Below are 20638 nucleotides of genomic sequence, written 5' to 3'. Positions count from 1 at the left end.
AAGATGTATCGGGAATGGAAAAATATTTATTTTTCATTGGCTGGGATCGAATAAGAGACACTTCGTCACTAGAAGTGTTTGTTGTTCAGGATGTTTAAACTGTTTTCCATCAAAGGCCATATAATATGTTAAATCACTTTGCGCCTATTCATGGGCAATAACAATTTTTTAAATGCTGGACTTGAACATTTATTTGTAGTCTTCATACAAATAACAGGAATTTTAAAAGAAAATGATTTTAAATATAACACTCATCGGTCAAAACACAAGTCGGCAAATAAAAAAATGCATAAGATTTGTATAATTTTTTTCTAGATTTAAACCTGTTCAAAATGAAAAAAATACCAAAAAATTCCATCTCGTCAATTTTCTTTCTTACACAAAGTTTTTTTTGTATTTATGATAAAATTCCTAACTAACTTCAAATTAATATTATTGTTATTTAAAATGGCTTTAAACATCAGACTTATCACATTAATTCTATCAATTATAGCAGGAATTGGAATAAAAAAAACTGTTAATGGTTGAAGAGAGTAGAGGTAGGGGGAGGTTTGTGAAGTAGTTTTTGCGTTAGAAGGAAGGTAGCATGATCGTGTTGAAACAGGTTAAATTAGATTAAAGTGAGTAGTATTACTGGTGAGGGTGAGCATGTTTCGACATGTTATCTGGGTTACTAGGAACAAACATAAAAAACATGCTGTTGGATTAGATCATGTTTCAACAAACTAAATAAGTCCAGTATCTCGCTGACCATATAATGCCACACTCATTTTATATTTATCATTTGAATGCTACTGTGGTTGTGTTATTTCTGGAATATGGCTCGCAGAGGTTGTGTAATTTTTCCCGACAGCTTCTGTTATTTTTGTAGTGGATGCACAGTGAAAACTCATCAAAGAAACTTACGTGAGTTTGTGAAGAAAGTTTATTTTGCGTATTTCAAATTGAAGCATGGGGTTCAAGACAAAGCGTGGGCTCCACTTAAGGTGAGCAGAAGATGCGAGGAAGATCTTTGTTTGTGGTTTAAGGGTAAGAAAAACTAATTTATTTTTTGGCAATCCCATGATATGGCGTGAACAGAAAAATCATCAACCTACTGCTACTTCTGTCCGGTAGGTGTGGAAAGATATTATACACAAAAGAAAACGGAAATATCTTACCCTAACCTTGACTCAGCTATTCGTCGAGGGTCCCATGGCTCTGGAATACCAGTTCCACAGCCATCTTCTAATATAGAGGACATCCGGAGTGAGTCAGAGGACTCAGACACACTAGCTTCCCAGGACGAATCTAGTCCAAATTTTCCTGTTGGCGAGGGACCTTAACGTTTTTCTCAGAGTGGGTCTTCCAAAAGATGCAGCCAAATTGCTAGGATCAAGGCTAAAAAAAACCTGCTATATCTGGGACCTCATGTTCGTGGTACAGGCATCGAGAGAGAGAGAATTTACTCAGTTTTTCTCCAAAGAGGGAAATCTGGTTTATTGTAATGATGTTCATGGGTTCATGAAATGATTTGAAATAGAAAATAATTCAGCCGAATGGCGTATATTCATTGATTTTTTGAAAACTAGCCTCAAAGTAGACTTGCTGCACAATGGAAGTGCATTTTTATTTCTTCCCATGGGACGCTCGGTTCATACGGAAGAAAACTGTAATGTCTTGTGTCAATGTCAATGTTCTTGTGAAAATAAAATATTAAGTGAACCAATGGATGGTTTGTAGAGATTTAAAAATACTAACCATGCTGTTGGGTCAGCAAGGAGATCATACAAAATATCTTTGCTTTCTTTGTTTATGGAACAGAAGAGCCAGACAGCTGCACTGGACGAATAGTGACTGGCCGACACGAGACATTTTATTAATCTCCGGCAAGAAAAACGACATAAATACGACCTTATTTCCTCCAGAAAAAGTTTTATTGCCACCAAAAATTAAATTGGGGCTTTAAAATCAGATTGCCAAATTACTGCCAACAGATGAAGATTGTTTAAGATACATGTGTTCCCGAAACTGTCTGAAGCCAATTTAAAAGAGGGAGTTTCAGTGACCCTGACATAATATAACTTTCATGTAATCCCCTATTTGGAAAACAATGGGAAAAGGGGTGGTGGAGAAAGCGTGGAACTCTTTCAAGAATGTAATGCACACGTTTTTGGGGAATGCTAAGGAACCTGAATTCAAATCCATTGTATAACGCATGTTAGCAGCGTACGAAACTCTAGCAGGCATGATGAACTTAAAAGTTCATTTATTACACTCCTATATTAACTATTTTCCTGAAAATTTGTGTGCCTACAGTGAAAAACATGGTATAATATTTCACCAGGATGTACGTGATATCTAGAGATGTTACTAAGGAAGATGGGATGTCAATATGTTAGCTGACTCCTATTGGATGCTCAATCGAGAAACCAGAGAAGGATATCGGAATGAGTTAGAAAAAAGCATCAAAGTGAAGAAGAAAAGTTTTCACAAGAAAAAAAGAGTAAACCTAAAATTGTGTATAAATATCACAATATTTTTTGAATAGTTGTAAGAAAATATAATATGTTTAGTTAAATGTAATAAATAAGTGTTTCTAATAAATTGTATTGTTGCAAAAACCTATACGTGATGGGATGTTATGGAAATCATTTTTAAAATATGCAATCTTTAAAACCTATAAGTCAGCAGAAATATCCCATGCAGCTGGATTTCCCCCCCCCCCCCCTTCCCCTCAAAAATTTGTAATTTATAGAGAGACGGAGCTAATCCTAACGGGTAGGCTACCATTTTGCCATCTATGATGAAAGAGTGGCGGGCCACTCGGGCAAATGTGAAAAATTAAATGATACTGATAAGTGTTAGCAAGAAATCGTTAGGAAAGGTCGGTCTTGCATCCTCTGTTACATACACGCAAGGTTTTCGGAACCGGAACACTTTATTAATTATTATATTGAGATACCTTGAACGAATAGTACTTATGATTTTTAACAGGAGGTTTATCAATCTGTATCAAAATATAGTTTAATAAGTTAATTTGATCTCTCTAGTGTATAAGCTAAAAAGAAATAACAAAATAATATTTTAAATATTAAGTAGTAAGTAGTTAAAATAAAAAGGTATCAATTTATTAAAATATTTTAATGGTATAATCTCTTATTAGTAACACAACTATTCTCAAAATAGCATTTATTTAAACACGGAAATAAATTTTGAATATTTTTTTTTCATTTAGTCATGTGTTTTGATCTGAAAAAGGCTTGTTCAACTGCTGATTAGTAATCAAGAATTGACAACATGTTTAAGAAGTTTGAGAACGTTTAATTGGATATAGATATTTTCTATGTTTCTTTTTGTTTCAGATGATGAAGATGTGCGAAGACCTAGAGAACCAAATGAAAGAGAAGGAAAAACTGTCAAGTAAGGTAAATCAAAAAACAATGTCATTATATTAAATTTATCTGATTACCTTCAGGCAGTAACAATTTAAATATTTGACACGTGGATTTTTAATTTGCTGCCAGGCCAATATTGTGATTTATTTTCATTGTTCTTATATGTAGTTTGGTGAAAAAAACGGAACCTTAAAAAGGTTAACGTCAATTAAAATTGAATCTGTAATGTATGACTCATTAATGTTAATTTTACGAAATTCGTGGGAGAGTTAGTATTTTAATTGATATACTAACGTCTCTGATGTTCTTTTTGAAAAATAAATAAATGATCATTATATTGTTTTTAACTTTGTTAACTGTAAACAACACGGTGGATTATAATATAAAAATTAAAAAAGCTAAAACTTAATTGTAAATCACACAAAAATATTCACAATTATTGATTGTTTAATAACTTGGACACGCAACACTTTAGTTACGAGAAAAATGGAACTAAAAACTTTTATACGTTATTGGAATTTTGCGTGGATATGCTATTTGCGAATCAGTCATCCTCATCCTACTTGAATGCAGTTGGTTGAAAAACAAACATAATTCAGAGCGAAGTGTATTGGGTTGGAACCCTGTGAAAGATCTGTACATGTGTGACTTTTTGAATGAAAGCTAATCATTTATTCCCCCTATTAGTCTTCTTAACAAAAACCTGGGTGTCTGTGAGCCTAACAAATATTAGGACATTCCTAATGGAATAATGTGCAGTAAGCTCATAAAGGAAAATAACTGGTATGGAGAATGTGACATATTAGTTCCTCATATAACTTGTAGTGCTCGTGAGGCAATTCAGACGATAGCAATTTCTCCGAGGTACTCCCATATCATGATAAAACTATCTGCTCTTTTGTAGAGCTAGGGTACACAATTTGAGCCGTGATAATTTTCAAATTACTTTGCTTCTACATGTTCTGAAGTTCAAGAACCAACGCAACCCTGCTGCAGACCGAGAGAGAAAAAAATGGTATCGATGCAAAATGACGATGGGTAGAGAAAATCTGCATCCCTCTATTTTAACAATCAACGAGAACTGCAAGAATGAAAACAGTAAGGTTGTGAGGTTGCATTTTCCAGCTGCAGTCCTTATTGAACACTCTCGCAGACCAGTTGCGAAACATATGAAGAACTAACACAGAAGTTACTTTGGAAACTTTTTTGCATCTATTGCTGCGCCTCTAACAAATTTTCCTTCATTAAAGCTCAAGTTCACATTGATGCTGAAAGAAGTTACTATTTATGGCCCATGATTGCAAACTTTAATATTCTCTTGTGAATAGCACCACAATTATTAATCGATTAGAGATTATTAAATATCACCAGGTTCATTCCTATTCGTTATTTAAGTACTACTTGTTTGTTGCATGATATATATTTTCAGCTAGATGCCTTACTGCATTTACACTCGACTAGATCATTCTGTTCTTCATTGGTGATTATAAATAAATGATTCGTACTGTATTCAAAATGGAAATATTTATTTTCTGTGATGCTTAATGCCATCCAAAAAATTATTATGTATTTCATAGTTGCGTGGTTCTAAGGATGTTATTAAAGTTTATATCAAAACTATATACTTACTGTCAGAATGGCATGTTTTTAAATGCACGAAACAAAACATCTGCCCACGGCGTTGATAGGAAGTGCAACGCAAATTGTTTTTCACGAGTAGAATGGTTAGGCCGAGACAGAGACAGGAATAAGGTCGAGGAGCGGGTAAAAAACCTGTCGCCATTTGGATTTTTAGGGGGATATCATTCAAAATTCCTCCAAAAAAGACTCAAAAATACTTAAACTAACTAAAAATTTCACTATTTTGAAGGAAAAATTCCCACTTTTAAGAAACATTTCCTGTTTTATTACACAAAAAGGCCGGTGGCCTAACATGTCTTAAAAGCTACATAAGACTCCTTAAAAAATAATTATAAAAACAGCTAATCTAGGGCCCTCATGACGACTGAAAAACGATACCTTGAGTGTAATTTGGCACCACATTGTATGTGCATCTTTTTCATTGACAGTGCATCATTTTTTCGAATGTGCATTCAAATATGCGTCTTTTATTTTTCTCAAACGTGTGTCCAAATGTGAATCCTTTTTTTGAAAGTGCGTCCGTTTTCGTAAATGTGCATCCTATTACTTATGTGTCATGTTCGTCGAATGGGCTTCCTTTTCTTTGGTTAGATGTGTGTGTTTTTGTGTGAATGTGTATCCTTTTTTGTCAAATGTGATTTTAAATAATATACATTTTTGTTGATAGTGTGGAGTCATGTCTGTAGTCAGGACTGGGACCAGCAATGATGCATCGTACGGTAGATGGTAACAAAACTGCATGCTGCGATCGTGTGCACTAGCTTCGTCATCGGACGTAACGCAGTAAGGCAGCGAGTCATTGTACGGCACGAGCTCCATGACACTTACATAAAAACACGCGTACTTATAAAGGAATCAGCCAGTTCGTTGTTATGTCTCGAGCGAGAAGGAAGATACAAAAAAGCAGAGAAATAATTAGTTCTGTTATTACAAGCTGCCGCTAGAGTTGCAACATCCAGGATATCAATACTGAGGTCCGGGAACGAAACTGGACAAAAGACTAGCACGTGGCGACGAGGGCATGAATTCTCTTGACAGAGCGCGCAAGCAGCACATTAGCTGTTCTCAAAGCAATAAAACAAGTGACGGGAACGTATCCGATGGTATATTAGCGCACAAAGCTGCACAAACAGCAAAGGATCCAGGAACGAAATTCGGGGGAAAGGTCGCAAAATGTAGTGCAAATAAAATAATTAGAGTAAAGCATAAGGTCGGTGCCGGCGTACAGAACAGAGCCACGAAGAAGAAAACCACCGAGAGGGAAAAGAAAGGCGGTGTTCTACGCCTATTTTTCCTTGCTTTCCTTCATATATTGATTAGGTGAAGCAGCAGGTGTGTCTAAATCTGTAAACACAGATAAGCACAAGCCAAAATCTTGGTTGAGAACAGTCGCCAAATGCCGAAATGGAGCGACTAGCACAAGAGATAAAAAAAAATATCGGTAGGGGCTCTTCTTTCGACCATACCGCCCACAGGGGTAGGGGGAGGCAGCCGAAGACTAAAGAAGAGTGGAAGAAGCAACAGGAAACATGAAAAACCTACCTAATCACGCCCTTACAACCATGGATATAATCAAAGCTGTAAAAGTATTACAAGTACCAAATTTTATAAATTTGTTCATGAAGGTCGATTTACTTAGAAAAACATATCGTAATGAGAGTGGTAATATTAGTTGAGACACATATAATGGTCCTGTAATGCACTGGGTAGCATACGCCAAGTTGGGTCGAACAACTCAGTATTATAATAGTTTTGGAGACCTAGGAGCCCTAACAGAATTTAGACCGTATTTAAGAGGTTATAGAATATCTTACAACTATAAGGGGCAATCGCACATTCTAGAAGTACGTTGCAATATTGTGAAAGCTATTTTGTGTATAAAGTATGTCAAGCACCCTAATAATGACTGGACGTAGCTCCGAGTTGCAATCCGTTAACTTTCCTCCTCTCGAACTAACCGATCGAACATGGTCCATGGCTTTAGTTGATTTCCAAACCTATCACGCAATACCGAATGTCGATGCCAGCAATGAAAAATTTCGTTATAGCAATAAAAACGAGAAACAGACACATGAACATACTAAGTCTCGAACCTAGAAGCCTATATCAAACGGAACTGCCAGCAGATATTACCTTCATACTACAAGGTAATTCCAACACATTACAATGTATGTTGGCGAGTAGTGTTAATGTAAATTTCACAGCCAAGGACGCCTTAGGTTCCATGCTGGGGTTCTATGCCAAGCTTTTCGAAGCAGGTCGTGTACATGAATCAACCGAACCTGAAAACATATTTCCGGTAAATGTTATACGAATTTCGGCTAACGTTGCAGGACCAGCAGCCGATTTGGAATGTGACGTGAATGTATATAACGGAGGACAACAGTCCTGAAGAAGCCAGTTGACCCACAGATCACGTGTAAGAATATGTACAGATTGAAATGTATTTTGATCCAGCTGCGCACACAAGTAAACTGGCGCACCAGCACCCTCGCCCAGGAGTTTGTCACAAAAAGTCAGTTAGTGTCAAGTTGGCGATACTCTCTTTTCCTATCACCCATCTCGAACTATTATTTTGTTATTTTTGCTGAGTTTAAGTTTTTAATTATGAAACAAATCCTTAACCTGGGAATAAACAAATAATTTATATTCATTACCCAGTCTTGGAAACACTCAAAATAATTGACTTCTAATACATTAATATAACACAATTTTTCAACAAAATGTTTTGGTTACATGTTATGTGCCCGATTTTCTACAGATAGAAAATAACATATTGCGTTATATCTGGCTAAACAATTTACAACGGAACACAGTATGCACGTCGCGGCCGATGCCAAGGAAAGTGCAATGATTGGTGTGCAGGGCGAGGAGAGGACGACGGACGCCTGCCGCAGGATGTCTCAGGAGCTGCAGAGGCGCGACAAACTGCTGCTGGAGCTTCAGGACGACCACCGACAGATGGCAGCACGCATCCACGAGCTCAGCGCTGCCGTGGCGGCCTTGAAGCTGGAAAACGCGCAGCTGGCGGCGACCAAGGTCAGGAGCAGGCTTTCTACTTTTATGAGGGTAGTATCCCAAATCATAATGCGTCTATAACTGTGGGTTATTATTAAAAAATAGGCTTCTTCAATTTTTGTAAGTGTTGTTTACCTAAAGGACAATTTTTTATTTTATTCTAACATAAACAATGAATAGGTATGTACTATGTAAAAGTGTGGAGCTGTAGGGTATATAATTTCTAATGACATGTTTGTGTATTGCATTTTTCGTAAAACTCTTTTTTCAAAGGTATCATTCGTAAACTAGGAAAAGTTTGGTTTTCCAAAAAGCTTAGAAACCTATGATTTGTTGGGTTTTGATAAATAAGAATTTTTTATGTATTAATTAAATCCTTAAAAAAATGTAACACGACAAAGACAACATACAACTGTGGATTCAAAATTGCACAAAAAATGCTTTTAGGCTCTACATTTATACTAGTATTAAATTGAAAACTTGGCCTTTAAGGTTTTCCAAACTATTAATTAACACTTATTGAGTTTATGAAACAATTTGTAAACTATCAAAGCTGATATTTACAAGTTACTGGCAAAATTAAAAAAATAGGTTGTCTGTAAAGTCGGTTTACGGACGATAGTTTAAAGTGACGTCATAACAAATGCATACTTTTATGAATAAAATTTTATCAGTTTTATTGAATTATCACTATTTTGTATGGATATAAAGAAGGAGTGAAATGAAATCTACAATTTAATTGATAAATTTACTTTTATTTGCACTCATTAATTCAAATATGTTTATTACTTTAACGAAGAGATTATTTTAACTATAATTTTTATACATGTTTACTATTTAACTTCTTCCAATCTGTGTTATTCTGTTAAGGATAGGACGATGATAGGAAAAGTAGGAAACGAATGGGAGTTTTTCAAGGATGATGTGAAGGAAAATGGCTTACCCAACACCAAGATGCAGTCAAAAATAATATATTTGCGCCATGGACTCTGCAGCAATGCTAGGAGGAACGGGTTAGCAAAGAGCAATGAAAATGTTACATTGAAATGCATGAAAACAGAATTACGCCACGGACTCGGTCGCAATGCTAGGAGGTTCAGGTTAGCAAAGAGCAATATAAAAGTAATTTACCTTTATTGCCGAAATTGTTGTTGTAATAAGCAATGAAAACCAGAGATTAAAATCCGTCGAGAATATTTTTGTTTTTATGTCTTTCAGTGCTCAAAATGATATGCAATTGTGGCCCCGGCCACGAAATTTTATTTATAATTCATTAATAATAACGCCCATCGCGATAAACAAAGGAAAATGTGTATTAAGGAGTGCCTGGTTCCCGCGATAGCGGATAGATATCGCGATTCATTCGGTTCGCGTCCGTCACCGTAGATTACAGCACGGTAGGGGAATAATATTATTTCTTTTTTATAACACGATTTTATAACAAATACGCATCCCAAATACACTAAACTTATTTATAATGCATTACAATATTTTTTAAAACATTGTGCAAAAGATCCCGGGTGTAATTTGAATTATTATGTGTAACTGTAAAACACCATTGTTCGTACAAAGAAATTTTTTTGAAAATTCAACATTACTTTTAAATAACCGTACCGATTGTGCTGAAAATCGGTGGACGATCGTTAAATTACATAATATTAATAATTCAAACGACGAAAAATGATTGAAAATTCAAATCAATGGTTGTTCCAATCGAGTGGAAGAGAGATGCCACGCATGCGTACAATGAGCATAACAGGACACATGTGGGTCAATGTGCGTTACGGGACACTTTTTCGTGCGTGCAGCAGGCGTTCATAGATTTATTAGACGTTGTCACGTCAAAAAATTCATACTATTATGTTTGGCGAAAATCCAGAATGAAAGTGTCTGAATACTCGAGTGAACCTTGTCATTGAATCTCGAGTCATTTGACTCACCCTGAAGCACTAGAAAACAGGGGCGACGGAAGACTGCCATAATGGAAAACTACCATAATGACAGAATTCCGCCTGGCCTCTTCGAAAAAGACGGAAAAGTACCACAACGAAAAAATTCCAGAACCAGACGGAATTCTGCCATATTTATTAACACACTCCAAGGAATGAGTACAACTGCTTTGCTATCGAAGTAGTACTCCGCTACGTAGCACTGTTAACCTCCTAGCTGTTTCTTAGGTTAACTTAAAAAGGCTACAGATAGCACTTCTGGCGGTGATTTTCTGTAGTTTGTCATAAATCAAGCGTATAGGCTTCGGCCTGAGACGCACTTGGTGTCTTCCCTACCTAACCCGGACCTCTCCCAAACAATCTTAGTTTTAAACTTAGGTTAGGAAAAAAAATCGTTTCATTATTGCCGTATTTGAAAGGCGAAGTGCTGGAAAACTTATTTTTCTTTTGAATCCTTTCCGCTTTCTGTACTCTCGCATCCGTTCACAAGCAATTTTTGGCACCTCTTCTGGCGGTTTATTCTCACGTTATCTTTAAAAATACCCCTTATCAGCTTCTGCCTTTTTGTTATATTTAGGCACGATGTTAAATCACGTTCTCCAGCTGAATAAAAAAAAAACACTCCAATCGAACATGAATTACACTTATAAAGTTAATCTCAAAAGTGTATGGTCCTGTTGACATACCAAAAACTAACTACACTTATAAAGTTAACCTTTTAAGTCTATACGTAGGGGCCAGCATTTTCCGGGAAAAACTCTGAACGTCTAGTAGACTGTAGCAAGACGGGAAAGAAGCTTCGGCAAAGCAGCTTCACTTCAGAGAAGGATGGAATGGTTTGCTGGACGGGAGCCTGGTGTGCAGCTGCAGCTGGAGCGCGAGCTGCGCGGCAGCTGCGACGAGGCTGCGCGGCTGCGGCGCTGCGCGGAGCTGGACCGCGCGGAGGCTGCGTGGGAGCGCCGGCGCTGCGTGTCGGCCGGCTTCCAGCTCGCGCGCTCCCTCCTCACGGAGCAGCAAGGTACCGCGCGCATCCCTCCCGCGCGTGGCGGAGCGACCATTCCTCACTCACAAACACGCGTGACTCGAGTTCACCGTCTCGTATCCGAGTCGGCGTGTCGACCCTTCGAAATAACATGCACGGGAAGTATGTAGCATATCGTCGCTCAAGAAACACCGCCAATGTGACAAAAAAAAAATTCTATAGAGCTAAAATACCTTGGCAATTGCAATAATAACAAACTATATGTAGGTTTTGAGTTATATTTGCACACGTAATCAGTGAAAATGCTTAAAGTTTCGGTATTTTAAATTATTAGCAGATAGGCGGGGTTGTCTTTATTTCTATTGGACATATTTGGTGTTATCTTTCACTTATAATTAACAAAGTGTTATGATTGTACCAAAAGGATATAGGAGTGTGTTTAAATAAAATTACTATTACTTAAAACTGAAATTTATTCAACTCACAATAATAGGTAACTAGTAAAATAAAATAAAAAGTCAGCTACTTGTTTACTTTCACAAGTCATTTTTTTTACAGTTATTGCTTTTACAAATCAGTCTATACAGACAGAAAATATTTATTGCTACTCATAATATTAGCCATAAGCTGCACCTGGACTATGAAATATTGTCGAAAGTGGTTTTTCAAGAGACCAGATTTTTCTCCAAAAAAACTTAATAAAATACTCGCTCGAAAATACTTGAAGTTTGAAAAAAGGACAACTAATTGACACGACTCGAACCCAAAATAACTACTTGCATATCCTATGTAGTAACATTTTTATTCGGCTTCGTAGGTTATATTGTCATAGTATTAATATGGGCTTTTAATGATGCAGGTTTTACTAATATATTTCTTAATCTTCAACCATGACTTATTCAATGGCGGAAAATTTGCTGACACTTGCTTACGTCTTCTTGGGAGTGGTGTATCTCATATAATCAAATTTGATGTTCCAGTCCATCTTAATGCCCTTAAATCGTGAACCATTGAATCTCCTGTCTTTTTACCTGGCTTAATTGACTCATAAGCAATGGTGTCTTTCTGCCAAAAGTCTGAAAAAGAAGTGCGACCCAGGTAGATTGATCGATAAGGAAAGAGTTTTTTTCTAGCTTTTTATTCAGTTCAGCAAATTGACTGGGTAAATACATTTCACTTCTATTTTTTGTTTTATTTTATGTGCTTTTTGGATTTTATATTGTGACTAGCTGAATAGGTATGGCACTCGTGATGCATTGATGCACTCTATCAAATTAAATAATTGTATGTCCTTGGACAAACATTTTTTCCTCAATAATACATATTTTCCTTGCTGGATGAGAAAGAGTATTTTACATAATTGTACTTCTGTTTTGGTAGCCGCAGTATTCCGACTTTAAAATTATGTGTTTGAAATCCTCATCAAGAGTTCGTCGAAGGTTTTCCACAACACAAGATGCAAATGATTATGCGTTTAGGTCATTCTCGGTCTCATCCCACCAGTATGTCATAGCATCATGGGTTTTATGATTGTACATAGAGAAGTTATGTACAAATAACTTAGTTTTGTAATATATAGCTGATGCATTAAAACATGGGGCGAGTTTTACGGCTTGCGTGTCTTGTGAAAACACGTTACGTCAAGGTTACTTTAAGATATTTTTGTATCCTTTTTATTCTCCTCTTAAGTTCTATTATTTTCCAAGATGTGCTCATTGTACTCAACCTCTGTTATTGTTTTACTGCCTACTTCATGACAATGATAAAGATTGCATTTATCTTTCTTCGGTTGAAATATTCCTAGGTTTTCTTTCTGAAAGACTTGATGGATTAAATCATTCTCTTGATTTACACTGTTTCCTGTTGGCTCAGTTAACGGTATCCCACATTTTTCACTACCTCTAACTGTTCGATTAACAGGTTCAATGTTTTGTACCTCATTATCTGAATGTTGGTCACTTATATTGTGTATTTACTCATCAGGGATCATAAGGGTAGGTATCATTTCTTTAACTAGAGTCCAACAGCTTTCGCTTATACTTTTTCAACGAACTTGATGATTTTAAATTGTTATCAATGTTCTCAGGAGAAAAATTTCTAATGGTGGATTTTTGTTAACTGAATAGATATGGCCACTCGTAACACGCTGCTGTGGTAACTTCGTTACCCATATTTTATAAACTATTTCCAAAGACATTTTGATCAATCAAAAGTGAAATATCATTTGATCGAAGGGCATCACTGGTGCAATCCAAAAGTGTACTATTAAATACATCAATACCATAGTCAAATACCGCTATAGTACTAATTTTAGTAGAAACAGAGTCAATAATGGATTTTGTAAGGGTTGAATCCATAAAACAAACAAACTCTATTACTGTTTAATATGTTATTGTTGAGGGTGTTGTGTTTCAGCTTGTGTATTTTGGTGTGTGTACGTGTGTGCATATATTTGTGTGCTTGCTTGAACATTTATAAAATAATTAAAAATTATATTTGATGTAGTTTACCTTATTGTATTACTTAAAAAAACTCATAATATCACTCCATTATTTACAATGTTATAAACTATATATATATTTTTATCAAATAACAGGTTCTTAATCTATATTGTTTTACATGAGATATTAAGTTAGTAATAAAATTTAAATTAAATATTATGTTGCTTCATGGGATTTAAAGTATTAATAACTTAAATTAATAATCTTACTTGGTATTTTATTCCCTTTATGTTTATTTATCAAACTATCTTTGAACTCCATTTGCTTAAGGATTTCTTAATTAGAAAGTAACCCAGGGTCTGAGTTACATTCTTCATCAATGCTGGATAGTTCAGACATCATTAAACTTGCAACAAAGCACTGCTTTTAGTTTTGTAGATAATCTAGAACATTTTTACAACCTTCACACAACAACAGCAATGCAAATAACTAACACAATCAGCAACATCCTTCTAGAATGTAAAAAACGAAAAAAAAAGACCTACTTACATCAGTTCTAACAAAATATAGAAACACCACCTATGCAATTAGGAGAGTCCATAAATGAAGATACAACTCCACCTATATCCAGTGTACATTTTAAACAGCTAAATGTACCATACATATAAGATTTGTTTTTAACATAAAACTGAGGCTATGACTATTTTAAAGTATAAAAACTCAGTTACTACAAAAAACTTTAATCAATCAAACTACAGTATGTTTTCAACTCAGCCAGAACAAGTTGACGTCACTCCATTAGCGCCATGCTGAAACTGAGGGATATAGGTGTTCTTTTCATTGAAGAGAGAACCATTGCTAGAAAAATGACAGCAGCGCATTATGCTGGCTGTTTTAGAAACACGGCTGTAACGCGTCGCTAGAAAACGCTAAATGCATACGTTTCAATGGAGAAAAACAAAACAAATGAAAAATTCACTTAGGCGGTGTTGTTTATTAAGCAACGACATGTTGGGGGCACCGAACCCTGGTGCCGGTTCGAAGATAAGGATTGTGTGTCCGCCATCTTGGATGACCTTGATCTTAACCCCGACTGCCTTTTTGTATTCCGCCATTTTGGATCATGACATCACAGTGATTAGCAAGTATGAATTAGAATTTTCGTCGCTAAACACAATTTATTCCATAAAAAATTCATTTAAAACGGTTTCCACTTCAGCCAGTGTTTCGGGGGTCCAACCAACACGGTGTAAGCGATTATCTGAAGGGAAAAAAAAAATTGAAAATGTGTTACTTATACCATAACTTGAATTAAATAAAAAATGGTTGTGTGTATTTATGTACGCGCGTTAGAAGTTATACTTACTTCGCGTGATAAAAAAACTAACTTAAATTTTGCATGAAAATAATTAGTAGTAATAAATAATAAAAGGGATGTCATGTAAAGTATAAATTCAATCAAATTAAAAATAAATGAATACTCAGTATTTAATATTAATATAAACACTCGTATAAAATTAATTACTTAATTTAGTAAAGAAATAGAGCAAAATTTTAATAAATAATGAAAATTAATTAATATGCTGAATGTTTAATCTAAATAATTAATTTTAATTATTTATTAAATAAATATGTAATAGTTTATAATTTAATATGCAAATAAAATATACATACGGGAATTAACCTAATTTTATGTACATGTATTTGAAAATGTACTTAAAAAAGTTTATAAAAACAATATTTTTTTTTAATTATATGAACCAGTCAATCACTAAAGTATGTGATTTAAAAGCAGATATATAATTTTTATTTGTATTTAGCCTTCTTTTGTCTGTTGCCTTTTGTTCATCCTTAGAAAATGTTGTTGCATGGTGCGCACGCAAAGTAAAAATTCACTGTCATCATTTTTTCATTACGTGCCTAAAGAACAAGGATTCTTCTGAACAAGGACTAATTATTAACTTCAGTCAATCCACTAAATTATGATATATGCTACAAGGAACCGAAATTTAAAAATAAATAGAGAGTAAGAAAATTGTTGTGATCTTTGAAAATTGTTGAAACCACGATGAATTTTTTTTCGGTTCCTATTTTTTCACATTTCAGAAAGGGACTTCATGAAATATTGTCAGTTCTTACAAAGTTGTATGACAAGGGATTGCAGCAAAATGCACTGTGGTGGTTGTTCTTGTTGCAGGCTTGATGAGACAACTGCAGCTACTGCAGTCCATTTCAGCGACGCTCGAGGCAGACGAAGGCCAACCCGCGGAGGTTGGGTACTTGTGCGTACCCACTACATATAGACAGACAAGAGTGTGACCTGCACTGGGGGTGACTCCACTCAATTGCCTGGCAATGCCTAGAGCGACGACCATCGCAGGGATTCCTTTTCACTCGTGACTTATCTTCACAATTCTACACACAAGAAAGCCACTCAAGTGTTCTCTTTGGCCGGTACCTAGGTCGGAGACTTCCCGTCATGTTTGGGTTAGCACTTATTCTCCTGGTTTATTACTCGCTCAGAATTTCTCAAGACGCGTCAAGTGAACTGTGGACCAAACATGAAATAAAGAAGCCCTTTACGTTAAGCCTTATATGCTACCAAGTGAATACACGAAAACATTGCTTCTCTAGGGGTTGAGAGCTTACTGTTTTGAGATATATGTTGTTCCCGAATAGAAAGTATGTATTCTTAACGATGGTGCTTTAACAAAAGGATCCTTAATTTTCAAGGCTGCATGCAGTGAGAAAATAGCTGTGAAAGCATAAACGATTTCCTTGAACACTTAACACCACCGGGTGTATGAACAAAAATATATACTTTTTTGCAGTTAAATTTTTTGTGTTAACAAATCTTCACACACTAATTTCAGCCATAACAGGACGTGGTTATCAGTTGGCTGGCTAAGAAATAGACTATAATTCCATTTTTTAAATTAAAATTAGCAATGTAAACCCCTCAACTCGTCCTTTCATGAAATGTTGCATCGGAGATTCTCTATAAGGATACTTGCAGCTATTCATAAGGTCAAATATAATGGCTAATATATTTAAGATTCATTTATGAAGAATCCTATAGACTAAATGGTCCTTTAAGGAGGTTTTCTGAAACAGCCGGGATTTACCAGAAGTCTAGTTACCATCATTCCATACACTTTCGAATAATTACTTAACATCTGTCCATCGTGACTTTCTCATTGTAAGACACACTCCAGTTTACATCGGCCACGTGGAATCTGGCAGGTCAGTAAGGTGTCTTAAACTATCAATGGTGTTTCACACACAAGAAAGAAATACAGGATTATTTAACTTTCTGATTCACCAGTCAAGTGTGACGCGAAATAATAGGCTGGTAATAGATAGGCCATTACCATATCCATGGTTATTTCGTATATTCTTTGCGCTCCAAGCTGTTCTCGATTATACTCAATACAGTGCTTCGAATCTCAGCACTATCTTAAGTTTGTATTTGTAAAAAAATAAATGTAAAAAAAACACATTTTAATACCCTTCCCCACAGGGTGGTTCAAGGGAATATTCATACCCTGCACCGTACTGAGTTCGAACCCCGATCACATTACGTTACAAGGTTAAACAGAGGCCAAGAAAAAAACTAATTAAGATGCCCTATTATGTAATAGGAAAACAAGGAACTAAACTGGTGTTGTCACTAATAAACATGTCCTCATTCAGGAATGTTATTTTAATTTTCCGTTCCTGTCTCATATCACACAAGAGTTTTAATCACCAGAGCTGTAATAATATCCATGAATACAATGAACACTAAATGTTATATAATTCTCTGGAAAAATCAGGTAAAAGAAATTAATTTTAAGTTATGCGCATACTAAACAGCAAAAAGAACAATTTTAACATTTAACATTTAACTTTATTTTCGTTGCTACATTCAAATACACCGAAACAAAGTTTTTGCCTTAATGTACAAGCATTACGAAAAAAAATAGCAATAGCATAATTTTCAAATTTCACACTTAATTCGACGATATCTATTAAGCCCTGTATTGAAGACATACACAAAGCAAAGGGCGTGAAAACTAAATTTCGTATGAATCAGATTACAGGATTAATATACTCAAATGAGCTGACACAAAAAAATATTTACAACAGTTAGCTACCCAGAAATTAGTTAACTTGTTCGTACACAATTTAAATGCTACTGAGAGTGATATCACAACAGGAACCCTCGACTGTAATATGTCTCAAAGAGACCAGAGACATGAACCAATTATAGAGTTTCTCCATGGAAATTAATTCCTAAATTGGAAATTTGTGCCTCTAAGCACAGCGCAGAGGATTATCATGTAAAATAATAAATCATTACACTGAACAAATAAACAAACAATATAAAAATTAAACAAAACATAAATTAGTGGGTGGTGGCCGAAATGCACATTTTGACGATAGTCAAGTCAAACCAATTACGTTTACATTACTGGTTATGACCACTGCATAATGCTTTGAACCCAAAAAATTAAAAAGAAACTTACCTTGACTCATCTCAACTCATGCTTATCGGCGCACCGAAATATTTTTATACCACCAATGAGACTATAATGAGGCAGAGGCCAGTGACCCCAGATTATTAATGCCCTTACGGCATAATAAGCATGCAGGCGCAAACTACTAAAAAAAAAAACAAGAGAGGGGAGGCAGAAGGCAAGGAAATGACCGAGGAGGGGGGGGGGGTTAGAATGGAAAATACATGTAGGACACAAATGTGACGAAGAAAAGTCTTGCGATCTTCTGTGATGACCCGGTGCAACCCCCAACTCTTTGTGGTGTCTTCAACCAGACATTCAAACTTTTTCGAATAGCCAGTGCAGTAATACGTGGCTGACGAAGAAAACTACGATGGTTCAAAACACCAAAACTATACTTTCAGCGTCGAATATTTAGCACAGCATTACGCCAAATGGTTCATATTCTCTTGAACCCTTACAGTGACAATGGAAATATCTTCAAAATGCAGTTTAGCAAATTGCTATAGGGGAGAGTCTTACAGTACCGACCACCTTAAGTTTTTTTAACGCTAATTTAGGTTGTGTAATTAAATATTGCATTTAAAAACATTATTCTGTTACCTTAACTAGTACTTTATAAAAACACGTTTATAATGTTTCTTGACTTATATTAAAAATCTTTTTATTTCCAAATATAAAAAAAGCTTATTTTTGTAGAGTGCAAAAAATTGTCGTCCAGTACCGACCAACAATTATTTTAAAAGTTTAAGGTCTTATATACTAATATTTTAATAATAATAATATTTTAATCCAACAAATAAATGAAAAAAATTCACTACACTTGCTTAAGGATGAGTTCACTTTCTGCAAAGGTCACATTTAAAATATAATATGCCTTCTTGAGCTGTACATTCAACATGTGTCCAACCTTTACATTGGACACACTGCACCCAGTCTTCTTCAAATGATTCACGACAAATGATACACTCTATTTTGTCTTCTGTGTGCTTTTTCCAATCATAATTTTCACAAAAGTCTAGTTTCTTCATATATTTTCTAGTGATCTTCTCGCATTTCTTCCTTTCCATTTCTCCAGTGGCGCCGAACTTTATAGTCTTGATTTTTTCATCTCTCTTTTCATTTCTTTCAGCCCTTCTCTTCTCTGCTTTTATTCTTTTCTCTTCAGTAATTTTTCTTTTCTCCACAAGTAGATCTTTATAAGGTGTTGAGGTCTCTGATTGTTGTGTTCGTTGGACTCTTTTATTCACTTTTGCCTCTGAAAGTTTGTTGGAAGGAGATATTTTTTCAATTATTTTGTTGAAATCAACAGTTGCTGAAGAAGACGAAGAACAAGGTAGTAAACTATTTATATTTGAGATTGAATCGGGAGCTGATGATGAAGTCTCTGGTTGGTGTTAAATGAGATTAGTTGGAGTGAGAACTGTAGAATATTTTGGTTGTGGTTCAGTTCGAATGGTCGGTGTGAGAGCCTATAAAATTCCCTGGTCTGATCAATTGTTTGGAGAGAGCAAAGAAGGACCTGGCTGCAGTTCAGTAAGATCAGCTGGAGGAAGAGGTAATGCAGGTCCCGATTTGGAAACTATGCAGTTGAAAACATTCAAATTTGTAGTTGGCATCGATGTTGCAGACTGGCATTGATCCTCCGAAGTTCCTGGAGTATCTTCATCATCAGTAATCTTTGACCCTCGAAAGTGCTCAGAAGGAATGAAATCTAAATCTGAGAACACACCTGGGTTCAAAGGCCAAAGTCCTGTACATGCAAAAGCTGACTGTGCCAAATTCGTTCTACAGATTGCAGTGTAGACAGTGTTAACCAGACCAGCAACATCTTTCTGAGCAATTTTGAAAGGTCGATATTCCTCATCCAGGCACTACAAGCTTGATTGAATGCTCCTTTGAAAGGCCGCATAACCGCCCGATCCAATGGTTGCAACTGATGTGTGGTGTGTGGAGGTAGGCTTATCATGTAAACATTATTTTTCTTAGCAAACATGATAACATCGAGATCTTTATGGCTGCTGTGCCCATCAAGAATGAGGAGTACTGGTTCTTCCTTAGTGGGATGAGTCCTCTCAACAAATAATTCCAACCATTTCAAGAATGCTTTAGCAGTGATCCAGCCACTTTCCTCAGCTGCAAAAATACTTCCTGAAGGAGCATCTTTTTTTCAGAACAGCATCTACTCGTTGTTTATTAAGGAAAACAAAGAAGGGGTGGGGGGAACAAAAATGTCCCCAGCAGCATTTATGCACAGTAAAACTGTAACATTTTTCCCTCTTTCTCCTGATGTAATCTTGCTTACTTGCCTTTTCCCTTTTTGTGAGATCACCTTGACATCATTGTCATGAACAATTGAGACCCCAGTTTCATCACAGTTGTGAATTCTATTGGCTGGGAAATTGTGTTTAGAAAGTAGCTCGGAATACTTATTAAAGAAGCGATTTACTTGATGTTTGGTAAATCCTAAAGCTCTCTGAAGGCTTGTGAACTCTGGAGTTCTCAAAGAAAGCTCGGAATGACGAGCCATAAAGTCATAATAAAACTTCTTCCCAGATATTTTGTGTTCATTATTAAACTGGTGAGGCAACTTTAGATACTCAGCCAAATCGAATGCTAATTTCATAAATTCTCTCCTGCTGAAAGGCATGAATCTGTCATCTTGCATATAAAAAACAAGTTGTTTTTCCATTTCTCCATCAAAAGTTATTTGAAATATGCCCATCTGAGG

General features: G+C 35.7%; 1 protein-coding gene across 1 annotated transcript in view; it reads left to right on the top strand.

Annotated features, from left to right (window-relative positions):
• The window catches only part of LOC134529148 (uncharacterized), a 126739-nt gene that overhangs the window by 89989 nt on the left and 16112 nt on the right, over positions 1–20638 (top strand). Inside the window, exons 3-6 of the mRNA XM_063362923.1 lie at positions 3345–3407; positions 7884–8057; positions 10850–11003; positions 15606–15690. Of these exons, the coding sequence (XP_063218993.1) occupies positions 3345–3407; positions 7884–8057; positions 10850–11003; positions 15606–15690 (476 nt within the window). The remainder of the gene's footprint in view (positions 1–3344; positions 3408–7883; positions 8058–10849; positions 11004–15605; positions 15691–20638) is intronic.

This window comes from Bacillus rossius, chromosome 1, assembly GCF_032445375.1.
Source record: "Bacillus rossius redtenbacheri isolate Brsri chromosome 1, Brsri_v3, whole genome shotgun sequence".
NCBI classification, from domain to species: domain Eukaryota; kingdom Metazoa; phylum Arthropoda; class Insecta; order Phasmatodea; family Bacillidae; genus Bacillus; species Bacillus rossius.
The sequence above is the reverse complement of the archived record's forward strand: the minus strand, read 5'-3'. Positions and strand labels throughout refer to the sequence as shown.